Below are 21,298 nucleotides of genomic sequence, written 5' to 3' on the forward strand. Positions count from 1 at the left end.
CTTCCATGCAGATGCGATAACGCTGCATCTGCATGGAGAGCCCTGCATGCCTCTCTCTCTCTATCCGTGTGTGTAAAGTGTACTGGACTGGGAGAAGTGGACGGGAAGGTACACTGGAGGCCAAGGTGATGTGAACAGGGTTAGTAAAGTAGCAGGAGGATTCACTGGAGGCACACTGGAGGCCAAGGTGATGTGAACCAGGGTTAGTAAAGTAGCAGGAGGATTCACTGGAGGCACACTGGAGGCCAAGGTGATGTGAACCAGGGTTAGTAAAGTAGCAGGAGGATTCACTGGAGGCACACTGGAGGCCAAGGTGATGTGAACCAGGGTTAGTAAAGTAGCAGGAGGATTCACTGGAGGCACACTGGAGGCCAAGGTGATGTGAACCAGGGTTAGTAAAGTAGCAGGAGGATTCACTGGAGGCACACTGGAGGCCAAGGTGATGTGAACCAGGGTTAGTAAAGTAGCAGGAGGATTCACTGGAGGCACACTGGAGGCCAAGGTGATGTGAACCAGGGTTAGTAAAGTAGCAGGAGGATTCACTGGAGGCACACTGGAGGCCAAGGTGATGTGAACCAGGGTTAGTAAAGTAGCAGGAGGATTCACTGGAGGCACACTGGAGGCCAAGGTGATGTGAACCAGGGTTAGTAAAGTAGCAGGAGGATTCACTGGAGGCACACTGGAGGCCAAGGTGATGTGAACCAGGGTTAGTAAAGTAGCAGGAGGATTCACTGGAGGCACACTGGAGGCCAAGGTGATGTGAACCAGGGTTAGTAAAGTAGCAGGAGGATTCACTGGAGGCACACTGGAGGCCAAGGTGATGTGAACCAGGGTTAGTAAAGTAGCAGGAGGATTCACTGGAGGCACACTGGAGGCCAAGGTGATGTGAACCAGGGTTAGTAAAGTAGCAGGAGGATTCACTGGAGGCACACTGGAGGCCAAGGTGATGTGAACCAGGGTTAGTAAAGTAGCAGGAGGATTCACTGGAGGCACACTGGAGGCCAAGGTGATGTGAACCAGGGTTAGTAAAGTAGCAGGAGGATTCACTGGAGGCACACTGGAGGCCAAGGTGATGTGAACCAGGGTTAGTAAAGTAGCAGGAGGATTCACTGGAGGCACACTGGAGGCCAAGGTGATGTGAACCAGGGTTAGTAAAGTAGCAGGAGGATTCACTGGAGGCACACTGGAGGCCAAGGTGATGTGAACATGGTTAGTAAAGTAGCAGGAGGATTCTGCAGGGGAAATACAGTGGGAATGTCACAACAACAGCACCCTATACACACCCAGCCAGCAGCATGCCACACCACAACACCACATGGCACGGTCCAGCACTTAAGACCCGCCATGACAGTGGAGCGGAGCGGGGCTGTGGTGTGGGAGGGAGGGAGGACAGTGTGGACGGTGGGTCAGGGAGGGTCAATCCAAAGCTGGGGAGCTGGGGGCGGGCGTGGGGGTATACGTTGGGTGGGGGGGGGGGGGGGGGGTTGGTTGGTTCACAGGGTTGTCTGGACTGTGTACCTGGAACGCTCGGACAGCGTTTTGAGGAGGAAGGCTAACAAGCCCTCCGCTCCTCTGGAGCAAGAAGCAGCAGGAGGAGGAAGAAGAAGCAGAGAGAAACAGGTTGAGGTTAGCGTTAGTTAGCATCGCGTCACATAGTACAGCAAAGGTTAGCGTTAGTTAGCGTCGCGTCACAACAGAAACAGGCTGAGGTTAGCGTTAGTTAGCATCGCGTCACATAGTACAGCAAAGGTTAGCGTTAGTTAGCATCGCGTCACAACAGAAACAGGCTGAGGTTAGCGTCCCAACAAACAAGGAAAGTAGGTTTTTTTTTTAGAATGAGAGTGTGGGTGGTAGAAACACTCATTATATTAGAACAATATCTGTGAGTGATATTCGGCCATTTATCACGATGAGACGTTGTTGCGTAAGATGAAACAAAACCATAGGCATACATAAACAAACACGGGGGAGGGTAAAACTCAATTACAGTGCTTTTTCATAACCACTGCAGAAGATGACTTCAGTGCATGCTATCAATCACACAGCCCTTAAGTGGCAAATTTCACGGCCTAAATCTGATTACTCTGAAGCCATAGCAGAGAGGGGGGGGGGGGGGGGGGGTGGTCTCCCATTCTCTCTCCTCTCGCACACAAACAAATAAACAAACAAACACAGACATGCACACTGGTACAATTCGCTCACACCATCAAGCATCGAGGCTCCATTTCAATTTATCTCTGAATGGGCCTCTGTGCTCTGCCGTGTGCTATTTAATCATCAAACAGACACATTTAATATATAGACTCTGAGAGTACGCATTCCCCTGGCTGAGGCACTGCAGTGCGTTTGTCTGCCTTTTGTAGCATTTTCAAGGAGGATATTCCACACGTCTTGTGGAGTAAAAGTACAATCTTGTCCTCAGAGATATACGTATAGTATAGGAAAGAAGGAAAAGTATGGATATTTTTAAATACTCCACAAAAAGTAAAAACAATAAATGAAATGTCATTTACAGGTGCCTGCTTGTCTCAGTGGCGCAAAGGTGTTTTTTATTTTGGCCTGATTGGGGCATATAGGGTTTAGTATTCCGTTGCAAGAGCAACCCGCTTCAAACTTTATTTTCTTCCCACTTCAATTGTTCTACTGAACAACCGCCACATAGTTCATAGTTCTTAGTGAGGAAGGGACTTCTTGACCTTCATCAGTTATTTATTGCACTTTACTGTGATACTATAAACTATGAATACTCTAGTACTTTATATTTATTTACCTTCTTTGACTGCAATTTTGCACTGATCTCTTGTAATACTCTTTTGATACTGTACTTGTACATTGCTGCTATTGTGTATTATCTGTCTGTTTTTAAAAACGTTGATGTACTACTCTGCACTTTTTGCCCAAGACAAATGTCCCCTCGTGGGACAATAAAGTATATCTCATCTCATCTCATATCATTGGCTTAGAGGACAAACAATCAGGAAAATCTCTCCACTACATCGCCACTAGCATTATAGTCCTCTGGGTGTTTGTTGACGGCTGGCTTTTATCCAGCCACCTGTAAAGACAATACCTCAAAGTGTCACTTAAGTACAGTAGTTACATTACACCACTGTGTGTGTGTGTGTGTGTGGCCATGCTGATGCAGCCCTTTGTCCGTGTGCCAGTCTGCAGGGACCTGGCATCACGCCACCGATCAATAATCGCAAGCGACGCGTGCCAAGTGTATTATGTCTGCAGCCTCATCGAGCTTATTTATTTGGTGGCTGTCGGCTACAATCAAGGCCAGCCAAGCCTTGTGCCCCACTGGGTTTAGGCTGAAGCGGTTCGAAGCGGGTCTGGCTCCTCCTCTGGGAAGCTAGCTTCATTTATTCTCTGTCGGGGCGCCAAAAATAGCCGACCTACAAGCCCACAACGTGTCACGTTGCGATGGCATTGTGAGCTTGTAGATCAGCTACTTTCGGCACGCCACACACGCATCGCATGACGAAGTTCTATACATATCAGGAATAATAAGAGCGCTTCGGTGAGAATACGTAAACAATAAGACTAATCCATCTTGGAATGATAACTTCAACTGGATTTGAAAGCACTAGTATTCACTCTTCAATGCTTTTTCGATTTAAGAGCATACCCTGCGATATTTTCATACATACAACACACACGCACGCACACTCACTCACACACACACACACACACTCGCATGCGCACACTCACCCACACTCTGAAATGCTGGGAGGTTCCTCAATGCAATGGCCATCACCATCACCATCATCATCATCGGTCTTCTCCATGCCCACTTCATGGTGCGTGGCGGTGCCAGGCGGCTGTGGGCCGCGTGTCTGTCCACAGGCCTCCGGGCCGGGCCCCGGCGCCGGCCCGCCTGCCCCCGCCCCCGGGCCTGGCCCTGCCCCCGAGCTGCTCGTTTGCGGGATGGTGTACACCTTGGAGGAGTCGGCAGACAGACAGTACCTGGCGCCCCGCGCCAGAGGACTACCCGAGTGGTGCGAGCCACTGGTCGACCGGAAGAGCAAGAAAATAAACAAAAATAAAGCAAGCATGAAGCATGTAACACAGAGAATGAGCAAAATAAAGACAAACAAAGCAAGCAGATGAATGGGTGACATACGTGTGGAAAAAGTAAAACTGAGGGTATGGTTTGGGACTGATATGGCTGAGACTGAGGTGATTTTGGCTCTATCCACCACACACACACACCCTGTCACACACACACACACACACACACACACACACACACACACACACACACACACACACACACACACACACACACACACACACACAGTCACACACACAGTATCTTTAAGCACAGCCGTGTTTTTTCACGACATTTTCCTTGTCAGGTATTTGGGCCAGACGTTCTTTCTATTCATCCTGGTGTTGGTTCACTATGTTGTCACCAAGAACGAGCTCAATATTTACAAAAACATACCACCGTCACTCTATTCTGAGTGATGTGGGCTAGAGTTTAAAGCCAACAAGAAGGCCGCCCCTGGCTTTTCAGACCTATAGCAACCTTGTGATTTCAGTGGTCTAGCAAACCTTTCGCATGCTATTCATGGACATACATAAATCTTCTTTCTGCTTCGATGCCCCCACTTCATGGAACACTCTACACTAGCAAACACTGACAATTGGTACCGCAATATCATTATGGTCAATTTAATAACCTTGCTTTTAAACCTCCCTACCTCAATATGTAACTGTTTTTAAACTTCCCTACCTCAATATGTAACTGTTTTTACCTTATGTTTTGTTTCACTGTCAGTATATTATCATGTCTCTATGCCTTACGTGAAGATTTGATTTGTGTTTTAATATCTGTCTTAAATTGCTTTATATAATGTGATCTCGTCAGCGTTGCAAATGAGGGGGAACCTCAATGCTCTTTTCCAGAATAAATAAAGGTTTCAATCAATCAATACATATTCTGGTCTTTGTTTGTTCTCTTTCTTTGTGGAGAGGATATTAGGGTCATTTTACAGACAGTAGACTACACTGTTTTGAGTATTAAAGTGGTAAAGATGAAGCATATTCACCACCAACAACATGAGCAGCATGTGAGCCTATTATAATAATCAGTCCAAGAGCATAGCGCTCCGCCCGGATATCTTCTAGTTTCCTTCATTGATCGTTTCATCTGATGGAAGTCTCTCTAGGACCGCCGACAGACACGTCTCCCTTTTCTTCTGATGTGTTCTGTCTGTCTGATCTCTTTCATCCCTCGTCTCGATCACCACAAAGGGAATCAACAGCTCCTCAGCTTAACCACTTAAGCCATATTTATTTTATACTTTCGTTGTGCGACGGTGTTACACAATCATCTCAACTCCTCCTACGCTCACACTGCGTGGTGGTTAGAAAACTATTTCTATTAGATACAGAGGTACTACACTTTGGGACTAATATTCCTACTTCCTACTTCTCTTCTATGAACTTGTTTAGGCCTGACGTCGAAAAAAGTTCGCTCTGAAAGAATGTATATATTCAAAGATTTGTGCCGCATAATTTTTTACGATTTTTTTTTCTCCAAAAATAGCAGACCTACAAGCTCGTAGCGCCCCCACTCGGTGGCGCGCTATGAGCTTGTAGAGCTGCTGTTTTTCAATAGCTAAAGTATAACATAATGCTTTAGTTAAAACACCAAAAGGGGTTCCCGTCTAGAATGGGTTGAGCACTTCAGCCATATTTATTTTATACTTTCGTTGTACGCCGGTGTTACACGAAAATACCAAATATAGCCGATCTATAAAGCACTTCAGCCCTGTTTCATACCTCCATCACATGAGGCTGTTGCACACAAATGGCCAATCTTTGAAAATCTTTGACATTTTTAAGGGTCCCTCAGGGGGGACCTCAATCATCTCAACTCCTTCTACGCTGCGTGGTGGTTAGAAAACTATTAGATACTATTAGATTAGATACAGAGGTACTACACTTTGGGACTAATATTCCTACTGGTTTACAACTTTCTTCTCTGAACTTGTTTAAGAACAAACATAGTTTTGGAACAAATTCATAGTTTTGTATTCTCGTCTTTTGTCTCTAATCATGACTTATTTTGTATATACTGCAATCATGTCTACTGGAAATCATTTATATCTTGTTATGTCTTTATTGTATTTTATATAGGTAGAGGCCTTGTATAAACCCCCAGGGCTTCTTGCCTCCTCCTGGCACTTTCCCTTTTTTATTTCCATGCTTTAATGTATTGCACTATACTGTGCTCAAATCAAATCAAATCAAAACCTTCGTTAAAGAAAAAAAGACGAATCTAGCTTGAAGCACAGAACCTGCTACATCCATATTCATGCCCATCTGGCCCATGCCCTAAAAAAAAGCATGTGTTCCAACTGTGTGACTGTTTCTTCAGATACCACTGAAGTGTCAAAGGCTCCTGTCATGTCAGAAGTGAACAGTAAAATGGGTAGTGAGTGAGTGGTGACCATGAGGATGATTTGCGTTTCCTTGGAATGGTATCGTGGACTGGACCGGTTTAGAGTGTGGGGTCCTTTTTGTTTTGCTTTGAGGCAGAGGCACGCTGATGTCCATATAAGCCAATCCTTGACCGGGCGACTTTTTTGGCAGAGTGTCAGATTTTTTTGGCAACGCATACACCACCGTGCGCTAGAGCGAGACACGATGACTTTCATTAAGCTGTCTCTGTGTCTCTCTATAATGTGCACGCACGAGCACACACGCACGCGCGAACACACACACACACACTCACACGCACACACAGGTCAGTGATCTGAACAGATTGCGGGGGTAACATAATCCTATATGAGATGAACAAACAAGACGCGACGTTTTGTTTTAGAGACAGACTGTGTGGTTCTGCTCCAGGGCCAACCCGCTCTGAAGCCCCACCTTCCTCCCAGCTGGCCCCCAGACTGGTGGCAGGGACAGGGGACATGTAGGGCCCCCCCATCCCCCAGACTGGTGGCGGGGACAGGGGACATGCCCCCCCCATCCACCCCCCGTCACTCCAGTACCCTGCTTTAGACTGGTGGCGGGGACATGGGATATGGGCCCCCCCAATCCCCCACTCCAGTGGGGACAGGGGACATGGCCCCCCCATCCCCCACTCCAGTGGGGACATGGGACATGGGCCCCCCCATCCCCCACTCCAGTGGGGACATGGGACATGGGCCCCCCCATCCCCCACTCCAGTGGGGACATGGGACATGGGCCCCCCCACCCATCCCCCACTCCAGTGGGGACATGGGACATGGCCCCCCCATCCCCCACTCCAGTGGGGACATGGGACATGGGCCCCCCCATCCCCCACTCCAGTGGGGACAGGGGACATGGGCCCCCCCACCCATCCCCCACTCCGGTGGGGACAGGGGACATGGGCCCCCCCATCCATCCCCCACTCCAGTACCCTGCTTTATCAGTTCTGGCACAGTGGGATGGAACAGCCTGCAGGTCACTGGGGAGGAGGACTGCTGGGCGTCGGGCGATAAGGTCAGGTAACAGCTACTGACTGTGTGTGTGTGTGTGTGTGTGGGGTGAACTATGAGCACCCAGGTACTATAGTATCATGTCTATGGACTCGGTGGATTGTTGAGAGAAAATGCCGTTTCCCCCTTGCGGGCATATCAATGACCTGACGCAGACATTATACTGTACTGTTATCTGCCCACTGCCAAGAATGACGCAAAACATATACAGTAGGATACATACATTGTTGACGTTAACCAGCCTTTGTCTTAAAGGTCACATCTCGGATCCTCTGCGTGTCAGTGGACATTTGAAGCTAAATTGGTCGAACGTATAGCCATTTGAAAAGCCACCCCCTCGGGGGTTGAAAAGGTTACTTGGACACGCATACTGTACAGATGGAAATCCTATAGTTTCTATCACTATCGTCATAAAACACATCCGTGTCCCAAACTGTACTGTACCTGGAATGGGAGGAGATCTCGCTCAGGTCGCCGATGCTGCCCTCCCCGGTCCCGTCCCGACCGGCCATAATGGCCGAGGCGTAACCCTGAGGCAGGTACAGCTTCCCATGGTCCTCCTCCGACTGGGCCCCGTCCTGGTGGTGGTGGTGGTGGTGATGCTGCTCCGACGACGCCCAGGGGTGACCCCCCTGCAGCTCCCCCCCCTGCCCACCCCCCCTGCCTTGCAGCATGACGCGGGCCCCGGGGGGCCCCACCACGCAGCCTGGGTTGGTGTCGATGCCGCTGTCCGTGGAGGCTCCCTTGATGTAGGTGAGGCCCAGCATCTCCGGGTCCATCAGGTCGCCGGAGCCAAAGTGCTTTATATCGTCGCTGTTGCTGGAGGCGTTGCTGGAGAGGGTGTTGGAGCTGGAGTGGCTGGAGGTCTTATCTCCTGTCTGCTAGAGAGGGAGAGAGAGAGACAGTAACTGATAAAAACCTGAGAAAGACTTTGACAATGTACAGACTGAGTGATCATAGTCTGGCAATAGAGAAGGGCAGACACAGACAGACCTGGCTGCCCAGAGAGGAGAGGCTGTGCTGTCACTGTGATGACGGAGCTATAGAGACAGAGTTACACTTTTTAACACAACAAAAACTACACAAATATTAGAGAGGAGTTCTTCCCAAAATTTGAAACAAATTTCCCAGAATTCCGAAGTATGACAGAAAGGGAAAGATTACCAGTCCTTCTGGGGGAACAGAAAGAATGTGCAGTTTTGGCTGCAAAATATGTCAATTCCTGTCACAAGAAAAGGGACAACCAGTAGGTTGATGTCATTGATATTATGTTGTTGTTTGTCATTTGTTTGCTTTGGCAACACTGTCATGTCATGTCATGCCAATAAAGCCTGTTGAATTGAAATTGAGAGAGAGAGAGGGAGAGAGGGAGAGGGGGAGAGAGAGAGAGAGGGGGGGAGAGAGAGGGGGAGAGAGGGGGAGAAAGAGACAGAGGCTGGTAAACCCACCGGAGACTTTCCTTGAGTATAGATCACCCCCTATACCGGGAATATGAATTCCGGTTAACCCATTCTGAAAATGTCTGTTTGAAAATGACAGTTTTCTGAAAAAGCCTATGTTTCTATGTCAGTGGTTCTTCGATTTTTTCAAAAATAGCAGACCTACAAGCTCGTAGCGCGCCACTCGGTGGCGCGCTACGAGCTTGTAGATCTGCTATTTTTTCAATAGCTACAGCATGACATGATGCTAACACCAAAAGGGGTTCCCCGCCCCAAAATGGGTTAAGCTCTTAGTTGCACTTTATATTTAACGTAACATCTGTGTCTTGTGATAATGTATTACGTATGTCTGTTGTTGTTTATGTACGTTCTACTGCTTGTAATGTCTTTAAGAGCTTTCATTATCTGCTGTAAAACGAAGTGCCCAGCTTGGGACTTGACCTTGACCGTGACCTTGGGGATTGTCTATCCCATTCAGACAAATCTGATGTTTATTCAGAACCTTTGAAAGCTGGCACTGAGGTTGACCTGTATTGTTCTTGTCGTCCATATAATGCACTTAGTGAAACACTAATTGCGTTGTATACAATACAGTATACGTTTTGGGAATTCACAAAACAAACTCATTTATAATCGGAGAGCCATCCATCCATCAACGAACGGAGATACAGGATGGAGTGAGTAATCCCTAATGCATCCTCGGATACATTATTGAAGACCTTATGTTGCATTCTGCAGTAGTCGATCAATACTGATGACAGCAGACTCCTCAGGTAATGGGGTTTAGGTTAAGGTCAACTTAATGGGAGGACGGGAACTAATTGACTTCTGCACTATAAAACCCATGCATCCTGTCCTTTTTAATGCCTCGCAAAGGCCTAGCTAGGCCAGCTAAATCATGGATGAACCTATGAATCACATTATACTTTACATTATAAGGAAAAAGAAGTACCCTGCGCTTTGGGAAACCAAGATAACAGAGACAGATAAATCTCCACTGAACTCTATTAGAGTGTTATGAGATCAAAAAGAGAGTTGGATGATCTAATGGGATCTAAGAGGCTTTAAACACTTGTTCAACAGTCCCACAGTGAGCTAGGCTTCCAGAAAGCAAAAAGCAGAGAAATGGCCATTTAGCGTGCTAACGGAGTACGAGACAGACACCCTGATATTTGGCTACTGAACTCCAGAGGTGGAAAGTAACTAAGTATGTACAGTATGTATGCCAAGTACTGTATACTTAAGTACAATTTTGAGGTATTTGTACTTTACTTGAGTATTTCCAATTTCCAGTACTTTTACTTCTACTCCACTACGTCATCTAGGATCTAAATATTGTACTTTTACCCCACTACAATTATTTGACATTTTTAGTTACTATAGTTACTTTATAGATTTAGATTATTATTACAAAACAGACATTACCACTTCAGCCCTATATGCATTTCGGCCATTTAAAAAAATAGCCGATGCTACGCATTGCGAGCTTGTAGATCTATTTTCAAAATACTTTAACTTTTGGTACTTTAAGTACATTCTGATACCAATACTTTAGTACTTTTACTCAAGTTATTTTTTTTTATTCTGGACTTTTACTTGTAACAGAATACTTGTACATGGCAGTATTGATACTTTTACATAAGTAAAACATTTTAGTATTTTTTCCACCACTGGTGAGCGTGGCGACCACCAAGGTCGCTGTGACCTTCTCTCTGCTCAGGCACATCCATGTGAGCCTAACCAGGTCTGACAGGTCCCCCCCCCCCCCCCCCCCCCCCACACACACACACACACACACACACACACACACACACACACAAAACACCTCAACACCTCCGAGTAACGGAGTCGAAGCAGCAGTGGCGTGCACAGATAGACACTAGGGGGTGCTAGAGCAAAAAAAGAAAAAGAAAAACGTTTTTTTTGCAGTGCAGTGACATTGATCAAATCTTGATAAAAAAACGCTTCTATATTATTTAGGCCCCCTACAATCTAAAGCTATGTTTCTATGTCAGTGGTTCTTCGATAAAAAAAAAAAAAAAGCAGACCTACAAGCTCGTAGCGCGCCACTCGGTGGCGCGCTATGAGCTTGTAGATCTGCTATTTTTCAATAGCTAAAGCACCAAAATGTGCTGCACAAGGAGCCCTTTTTTTCACTTGAGCACCTGCCCCTCTAAATGTCTGTGCACGCCACTGAACACACAAACACACACACACACACACACACACACACACACAAAACACCTCAACACCTCCGAGTAACGGAGTGGAAGCAGTAGTTGGGCACTTACCCTGGACAGCTTGTTGGGCGAGTCCTTGCCTCCCTCTCTCTGCTTCAGGGAGTTGAGGATCTTGGTGGAGGGAATGTGCCACTTGGCCTCTGCGGATGGATGGGGAACAGAGAGAGAGAGAGAGAGAGAGTTGAGTGGGGTTGGATTGGCACAGTCGCAGCCAGGGCACCGCACCAGTGTTTAGTCATAGTCTCTTGAATAGTTTTCATTTAGGTTTAGTCACATTTTAGTCACCCGGAATGCTTTAGTGTTTAGTCTAGTTTTAGTCGACTAAATACCAGTAAGACGCCTGAGGCCGAGAAGCGACCTCACCCTAATTAAGGGCGAGGTCACGTGCACCTGGGTGACAGCAGACTGCTGGGCGAGCGCTGGCGCTTTGGAATAGGGGGTCGGATCAACATATCCGCCTGGGTGACAGCAGACTGCTGGGCGAGCGCTGGTGCTTCTGGGGGGTAAGATCTTAATTTTCGGGCCTGTTGAGAACTATAGTTTTCGCCGGCGGGCGCAGCTGCACTAATAATTTTGGGGCAGGACCGTCTAGAGTTTAACCCATTTTGGGCGGGCACCCATTTTGGTATTAGCATCATGTCGTGCTTTAGCTATTGAAAAATAGCAGATCTACAAGCTCATATCGCGCCACCGAGTGGCGCGATACGAGCTTGTAGGTCTGCTATTTTTGAAAAATCGAAGAACGACTTGACATTTTTTAGAATCTGATCTCAGGTCAGAATGGGTTCATCAGACCAGTGTGTGTCCGGCGGAAACCTCGTATGAATCTGATCTCAGGTCAGAATGGGTTAATAATGAAACTGTCAGGATGTAATAGACATTTTTAGAATCTGATCTCAGGTCAGAATGGGTTAAATGGACAGTTATCAGTCAAAAGGGGATGCGTTTCGGACTCACCTGCAGACCTGGTCCTCTCCAGAGTGTGCTCTCTCTCTCGGTGGCCGTCGCCCTCACAGCCGTGCAGGTCTCCTGAGTGCTCATGGAGGACAGGAGATGGACATCTGAAGAAGAAGAAGAGCGTATATGCTTAGCTTGTACTGCATAGTACAATACATGTTGCTCTACGAAAATAGCAGATCTACAAGCTCACAACATGGTCGCGGTGCAACCCGTCACAATCTTGTAGATCAGCTATTTTTTCCAGCTCACTTCAGGTCTTGCGTATATCGAGGCAGAGAAAGCCTCATGGCGAGGATCACAGCGTCGGCTATGGGCCGTTGAACAAACCTCGTTTTGACCAGAAATGCCGTCTGGGAGAAGGAATTGGAGATAAAGGCGATTGAAAGAAACGGATAAGATGGCGCGCTGCAGTCTTGTTGACATCCTCAGATAGCAACCCAATGCTAATCGACTCGATCAGAAGCACTATAAAAGACCAATTGGCGTTAATCTACGCCAATGGCAATCATTCAAATTCATTCAAATGGCCGATTCATTCAAATTCATTCAAATGGCCGATTCATTCAAATGATGTGGATTCATGCCAAAGGCAGGCTCAGAGTTAATAATAATAATAATGAAATAATATAATGAAATGCAGCTCAAAGTGCTTTACAGAGCAATGGAGAAAAAAGAAAGAAAAGAAAAGCATGGCATAAAACATTAAAATAATAGCAGTAATGCAATACAGTGAGTGAGGACATTAATAACAAGGAAACTATCAACTAAAAGCCAAAGCTGTGCTTTAAAAATGTCTACGGAGGCTCTGCCTGTCAAAGATATAGTGGGGAGTTTGTTCCACGCCGTCGTCCCGAGTTAAGAGCAAAGGGGTTATAATGACAGATGCACTTAAAGTCACGGAAAGTGTCATTATGAACGTTAATGCGGTCCCTATAGCCTGGGATCAATTACCTTAATGAACATGTTGGCTTCTCTGCCATGGCAACTCTGCAGGGACTGGCAGTGATCTGTGAAGGGTTCATGTCACTTCGTTCTGAGGCCTCTGACAGTATATATATACTGTGTGGAGCTAAGCCTCTTGTTATGGTCTGTAAGCACTTACACTCGTCTAGCGGTCTCTGATGGATTCTGCCTCCAGTACAAGACCCAATACCGTGTGTCAGCCCTTAAGCCATGTTGGGCGGGAACCCCGTGTTGGTGTTCTAAGCATTATGTTATACTTTAGCTATTGAAAAATAGCAGATCTACAACGCTATGAACTTTTTAAAACTCATATCTTTGCTTCTGGGGGTTCCCTGGAACTACATCATTTCAGATGTGAGTCCACGGCCTAAATGCAGATAATTCTGGGGGTCCTTGACATGAAAAAAGGTTTGAGAACGACTGACAGAAACAAAAGTTTTTCGGAAAACTGTCCTGATTTAGAAGACATGCATAATCTGGTGTCCAGTCTAAATGGGTTAAGCCTGTACAGTCAGCAGGCCCTGATGTCCCGTGCAAAAAGAGAGAATGGGAAACAGACCTGTGTGTGTGTGTGTGTGCAGCAAAACGATTTCACAGTGTTGTCCACACACTGACTCGTTCTCCAGGACACCTGTAGCGTCTTCTGTATTTAAAGGGTCATTGGTTCAAAATACCTGGAATGGACGACAGATCCACTGCAGCTCTGTGTAGTGCTTTTAAGGTGTACTTTTCCCCCCGGAGACATTGCACTCTCCACTCCTGCGTAGTTAAGAGTGTGACCTTTATTTTTATTTCACCTCGACTGGTAGCCTACCTAGCTCTTTCCGTGCCACGCTTGCGCACATGTCCGAGGGCTCCTTCGCCGATAGCTAATATGCTAACTGTGAGGCAGAGGAGATTTGTCTTTGAGCTACAAAAATCGCCTAATTGCCATTCCAGGCGTGGATGGGCGAAAAGATTCAGAGAAAAACACTGTTAAAGATCGTAGCTTATAACAGGAGTGAATGGAGGAGGGACATTTTTAATCGCCCATGACCATAGCGGAATGAAATCGTCTCCTACGGCAACAACACCCGCCTACGGTACGTGGATGCGAGGCTATAGTCTGTAATATGCATACATTACAAACATAGAAAGACGTTAAAGACGTCAACTGTAACAAAGACATCAGATTGACGGTCACAAGCAGCATGGCGTACCCATCATACGAAGGCTGCTGGGACCAGGTGCTGCTGCCAGACGGGCCCGGGTCACTGGAGGACGACTGGTTGCTGGGCGAGCTGCGGTAGTGAGGGTCTCCCTTGTTGCACGACGTGACCTGAGGGTGCTCCATGTCATGGATGGTCCTGCAGAGACAAGTATCCACACTGCATGAGGACACATGGACCCGTATACTGTATGTTACTCACTGTCTGACACATACAGTATACAGTATAAGGGCTTCAGGACATGGACTAAATCCGTTGGACCTTTGTAACACATTGACATGCCGAAGTAACGTTACGTAAAGAGAGATAGTGGTAAAACTTGGTAAAAAAAATCACACCCTTGTGAAGTAAGTGGTGCAATTCTGTGTGGGTGTCCCTGAAACTTCCAGACCCACAGGAACGCGCCCAAGGTTGCCGGCCCGGTTCCAGCAAGCCGCCCCTCGTCCGAAACGGTTGAGAAATGACAGAGTTACCATGTGGGGGGTCCCTCTACTGTACTGTACTGTCGCACCCGAAATCATCATATATACAGTTAGTGTGTGTGTGTGTGTGTGTGTGTGTTAGGCTGCGCAACAGTGATACTTGGTTGTGAAAACCATCCAAATGCTATTTGCCAGCCAGCCACAGACACACAAAGCTGCGTGAGGAAGTGGTTGCACCACTTAAAAAAAGGATCTTTGGACATCCTTTCTAGATGCTATCCTTTCTAGATGCTGCGATTGCGTAAGAAGCAGAAACAAAGGGTTTTTTGTACGTCTCTCAGTCGGTCTATTGACATTTTGAAATGGCTGTTTCGCCCCAAGGAGGGTCTCCACCGCCGTCGTACAATGAGAGTTTGCAGACGGAATGGCAGAAAGGCGATGTCAGTGAGACGAAGTTATCTGATTCTACCGTGAACAAAAGGCACACACAGCGAGAGAGGTTATATCTGTTGGGGAGTATTATGAGGACTCGCAGAGGAGAGAGCACCAACGGCATACTGTATAACTATATACTGCAGTTTGTCAAAATAAATGTCAAACAAGCAAGGTTTTCTTTGCGTGTAAAAACAGATGGCGAGCTTTGTTGTGTTTACATGGTTACGGTGAAGTGGTTTTGAATGTGAAAAGGATGCTGCCTGCAGGCCGCCTCTTTGAAACCGTAGTCTACTGTTGTACGACACGATCAGTGGTGGGGAAAAGGCAGTGGCGTGCACAGATAGACACTAGGGGGTGCCCTTTTGGCAATTTTGCTCTTATAAACAAATTTGTAGTGTGTGGACCATGCGGTGACATTGATCAAATCTTGATAAAAAAAACGCTTCTACTATATTATTTAGGCCCCCACAATCTAAAGCTATGTTTCTATGTCAGTGGTTCTTCGATTAAAGAAAAATAGCAGACCTACAAGCTCGTAGCGCGCCACTCGGTGGCGCGCTACGAGCTTGTAGATCTGCTATTTTTCAATAGCTAAAGCACCAAAATGGGTTCCCGCCCCAAAATGCGCTGCACAAGGTGCCCTTTTTTTCACTTGTGAACCTGCCCCTCTAAATGTCTGTGCACGCCACTGGGAAAAGGACTCCATTTCTTTACCAGTGTTGTTTTTTTTGGCATTAGTCTCTTCAATAGTTTTCATTTAGTTTCAGTCACATTTTAGTCACCTGGAATGTTTTAGTGTTTTTTTTTGTCGACTAAAATGTGTTTTGGCGGGCCTTGATGCCGTCGTAATGACGTGTTTTTACACTTGCTGAAAACAGCCGATCTACAAGCTCACAATGCGTCGCATCGAGAGTAAAAGTACAATATTTGGATCTGAGATGTAGTGGAGTATACAAGTAAAAGGATTGGAAATTGGAATTACTCCAGTAAAGTACAAATACTTCAAAATTTTACTATTGTAATAGTACATTAGTACATGTACAATATTGTACATGTACATTGTACTATTGTACATGTACATGTACATGTAAATTGTAAATGTACTTAGTTACATTCCACTGTGCATGATGACGACGAATGAAAGCAACCAGATCTTGTGAAATATGTCCAGTGTTTTTTTTTTTTTTCTTTTCTTATTTAATGTAGCCCAGTCAACTTATCACAACTGGGTTTTCAGGTTTCTGTAGCATGCACTCCTACTGTATCATAGCTATACATATTATGAGACAAGGGTATTGTCTACTGTACATACTCCCACCTGCCCAGGAAACACAACCCCCATGAGAGCCTCTACTGTATGCTTGAGATTGAAAACAAACATTGTATATAATATTTTTGTATTGTGCCATGGTCTCTCGAGACTGAAGGCTGCTACTACTATAGCTCTGTTCGCATAGCCTTCCGCTTCGCAGAAGGCTATGCGAACAGAGCTACTACTAGTAGATTTGCCTAGCAGCCTTCCTTTGAACTATTCACGCCAAAGTAGCGTTACACTCCTACAAGACAGCAATCCCATAGACAGCACGCTTTGTAACATTAGCTCTCCTTCCAGGTTTAGCTCTCCATAATAAGCCAAAAGACTCATTCCTGAGAATCACTCACTTTGTATAGAAAATAAATATGCCATGTCAAAATGCACACATGTAGTAATGTGACAATGGTTGTCTGTTGGATTGGCCGCTAATGCAACCAATGAAATGTATTCAGAAAAATCATGTTATGCTTTAGCTATTGAAAAATAGCAGATCTACAAGCTCATAGCGCGCCACCGAGTGGCACGCTACGAGCTTGTAGGTCTGCTATTTTTGAAAAATCAAAGAACGACTGACATAGAAACATAGCTTTTTCAGAAAACTGTCAGGATGTAGAAAACATTTTTAGAATCTAATCTCAGGTTCAAATATGTTAAATCTCTTGTACAGTAAGTACACCTTCTCCAGTATTGGTCCTCCAGACCTCCATGAGAGACACCCTCCACCAAACTGCCAGTAACTCAATCGCAGCTCACATCGTCCAACACTTTGGCCTAGAGCGCTGTACAGGTTCTGGTTCTGCCCCCAGTTGAGGTGTTAGTCTCCTCAGAGGGGTCCAGACACTTAACCCACTTAGATCTGAGTCTTCAGAAAAACATGTTTCTATGTCAGTGGTGTTTTTTCATGTCAAGGACCGCCAGAATGATCTGTATTTGGCCGCGGACCCCCATCTGAAAATATGTTGTTCCAGGGACCCCCCCCCCCCATGCAGAAGCAAAGATTTGAGTTAAAAACGTTCGCTCTGAATGAAAATATATTCAGAAGATTTGCGACACATTTTCACGAATTAAAAAAAATAGCAGATCTACAAGCTCGTAGCGCGGCACCAGTGCCGCGCTATGAGCTTGTAGATCTGCTATTTTTCAATAGTGCTTAAAACAACCAAAAGTGGGTTCCCGCCCAGAAGGGGTTAATATAAAACAGCAGCAGCTGCCTCTCACCCTCTCGCACACATTCTCTTCCTCTCTCGGGCACATCAGGAAGAGGTTGGAGGAACACGCCGGGTTATTGAACGTCCTGCTAGCTCTGCAATAACATTGGCGGTCAGAGTCAGACTGGAATGCCTGTCAGTCTCTCCGACGGACACATATTGGGTGTCACATTTTTTACAGTGCCAGGCCTGGAGTCTAGCTCGTAGCGGAGGGGAAGGAGACTCAGACACCGCTTTGGTGGATTCACACACTCCTTTATGTAGTGATACAGATGTTCTGTCTGTTTTCACCATTATGCGTGCACGACTGCACGTCAGTGTGGATTTCGTCGACTGAAACTAAAGACGAAAAATAACCTTTTTCCACTGACGAAAACTAAACTAAATGAAAACTAAGCAAGCTATGATGACTAAGACTAAATATATTGACAATTTCGTCAACAAATAAAAACTAGACTAAAATGTTAGTTAGGGACTAGTGGACAAGAGATCCAGTATAAGTCATTTTACAATTAGTTGCATGCTGAAAATAGTAAAAATTATTTTTTTTATCGGCTAACACAGAAATTGTTGGTATTGGGATCGGAAACGAGAAAAATCGGACATCCCTATAAAAATGCATGAAATGGTCAGAGTTGTCATACTGACTCGCAATCGACTCTATAGTAACATCCAAGAAATCCAAATTATTACACATTATTTGTGTAATGTTAAAGACGGAGTGCCGTGATTTTCTGTTTTGCATGCGTCTATGGAGTTAACATGACTCTAATAGAACCCCAGGTGTTTTGCATGCGTCTATGGAGTTAACATGACTCTAATAGAACCCCAGGTGTTTTGCATGCGTCTATGGAGTTAACATGACTCTAATAGAACCCCAGGTGTTTTGCATGCGTCTATGGAGTTAACATGACTCTAATAGAACCCCAGGTGTTTTGCATGCGTCTATGGAGTTAACATGACTCTAATAGAACCCCAGGTGTTTTGCATGCGTCTATGGAGTTAACATGACTCTAATAGAACCCCAGGTGTTTTGCATGCGTCTATGGAGTTAACATGACTCTAATAGAACCCCAGGTGTTTTGCATGCGTCTATGGAGTTAACATGACTCTAATAGAACCCCAGGTGTGGTTTTAATATTCAAATATGTCTTCCCTGTGTATTTTTTTGTTTCTTCCTGAAAGCTGAAAGCCTTTGAGTCAAACGGCCCAATCGAAATAACACCATTTTAGTCATAATAATATCATATCATAACCCTAACCCCTCCCACATTATCAGCTGTGGGCGAGGCTTAAGTTCAGGTGGGTGGTGCTAAGGGGAAATCCAGGCATACTTAATGAAATGAATGAATGGTGGGTGTGGCCACATAAAAACATAATTTTAACACTTTCTGTACACTTTATTGAAATAAATCTTCTTCCTAGTATAATCATAATACCTGATGATCATGTTTTAGTGGGGAAAGAAACCACGGCACTCCATCTTTAACAAATAATTGTGAAAAGGCAGGAAAGCATCCTTTTTATTATTTGGAACAGCTAAAAAAGGTTTACGAGAGAAAACAGCTCTCCATGTGCCGAGGTGGCATGAGGACAAACGATGCAAATAACAAAACACTCAATACAGACTGAGTGGGAGTCAACAGAATTATTACAATTAAACATCCCAAGTATTGCTCTTGCAAATACATTCATAACATTTTTTTATTAAAATAAGCGATGTTACTGTATTCGATACTTCAGTACACAACAACATAATAGGTATACTGGTAAGGTAACACACGAAGATTTCATATCCAGGAATTTATTCACATTATAGACATTCGACTGTCTACCCTTTTAACAAATTGTTCACAATTATGCATAAAGCCCAGCCAACCCATTTTGGGGCGGGAACCCCTTTTGATGTTTCAAGCATTATGTTATACTTAGATACATACTATTTAAAAAAAAATAGCAGACCTATAAGCTCATAGCGCGGCACTCGGTGCCGCGCTATGAGCTTATAGGTCTGCTATTTTTTGAAAAATCTTGAAATTGTGGCGCAAATCTTTGAATATATTCTTTCAGAGCGAACATTTTTAACTCAAATCTTTGCTTCTGAGGGGTTCCTGGAACAACATATTTTCAGATGGGGGGTCGGCGGCCAAATACATATATTTTTGGGGGTCCTTGACATGAAAATGTTTGAGAACCACTGACATAGAAACATGAGGTTTTTCAGAAAACCGTCAGGATTTAGAAGATATTTGTAGAATCGATGGTAGGTCTAAATGGGTTGTATAGGAAAACACTTTCGCACACCGAGAAGTCAGGCGTCTACACAGGTGCGTAGGCCAGTGGACATCAATGAAAGGAGTAGAATGCACCCGCACACTGTATATTTGCTCAGTACAAGAGCATTTTTCTTTTTAATGCAACGTTGCTGATATATTATACGAAACGTTGCATTCAAAAGAAAAATATTCTTGTACTGAGCAAATACACAGTGTGCGGGTGCATTCTACTCCTTTCATTGATGTCTAAATGGGTTAAAACAGGGCTTTTTACCCAGTTATACTGTATGTCTGTCTGGCTGCTGTCCCACTTAGTGTCTTTTTTATGTATTGACTCCTTACCCTATTGTTGGGTAACTGCTGTTCATGGTGTTTACACTGATTTGCACTCTGGATAAGAGTGTGTCTGCTAAAATGCCTAAATTATAAATCGTATATACCGACAATTATTTGTACATATAAATTAAGTATATTTTAATAATGCAAATGTCATTCTATAATGATTGTTTAAATATACATTGTCTTTATAATGTATCTTCACATCTCCTGACCGTCTTATACTGTATCTGGCAATCCCCTTTACTGCTTTCACCCCCCAGCCCTCCCCTCTCTCTCTCTCTCTCCCTCTCTCTCCACATTCCCTACTGTACTCGCACGTCCTCTGGGGGGCTACTGTACATATCGTGAAGAGCTTTCTCTTTGTTTCTGGAGTAATTGGCCGAGATGAGCTCACCAGTGGCAGAGTCCCTGTCACCACCTACTCTATTATGAGAGAGAGAGAGAGAGAGAGAGAGAGAGAGAGAGAGAGAGGAATGGACTGCCACAAGCGCCAGTGTCTCTGATTATTAACGTATTTTGTGCGGGAACCCCTTTTGGTGTTAGCATTATGTAATGCTTTAGCTGTTGAAAAATAGCAGATCTACAAGCTACGAGCTTGTAAGTCTGCTATTTTTGAAAAATCGAAGAACGACTGACATAGAAACATAGCTGTCAGGATGTAGATGACATTTTTAGAATCTGATCTCAGGCCAAAATGGGTTAAGAGAAGCCAGTCGTTGTACAGTACAGTACAGTACAGTACAGTACAGTACAGTACAGTACAGTACAGTACAGTACAGTACAGTACAGTACAGTACAGTACAGTACAGTACATGAGAGGCAGTCAGTCGGTTCTGACACACATGTTTAGGGATATCATTTCATTGGCTCCGCTGGTCAGGGCCTTTCATTAGAATGTGCAAATTGGCACTTTACAATACATGACTCAATGGAGACGTCCAGAAGAGACATCTCTCTCTGCTAGGATAAAACAGAGAACAAAGAGGGGCTCGGCGTACTGTATCATCTG

General features: G+C 45.1%; 1 protein-coding gene across 1 annotated transcript in view; it reads right to left on the reverse strand.

The window, feature by feature from the left end:
- LOC310866278 (signal-induced proliferation-associated 1-like protein 2) overlaps positions 1-21,298 on the reverse strand; it is a 102,058-nt gene that overhangs the window by 21,605 nt on the left and 59,155 nt on the right. Inside the window, 5 exon segments of the mRNA XM_083775851.1 lie at positions 3,715-4,011; positions 7,929-8,362; positions 11,215-11,303; positions 12,121-12,224; positions 14,286-14,432. Coding sequence (XP_083631977.1) covers positions 3,715-4,011; positions 7,929-8,362; positions 11,215-11,303; positions 12,121-12,224; positions 14,286-14,432 — 1,071 coding nt within the window.

The sequence above is a fragment of the Protomyctophum parallelum genome (assembly GCF_964188405.1).
Source record: "Protomyctophum parallelum genome assembly, chromosome: 10".
In the NCBI taxonomy this organism is placed as follows: Eukaryota; Metazoa; Chordata; class Actinopteri; order Myctophiformes; family Myctophidae; genus Protomyctophum; species Protomyctophum parallelum.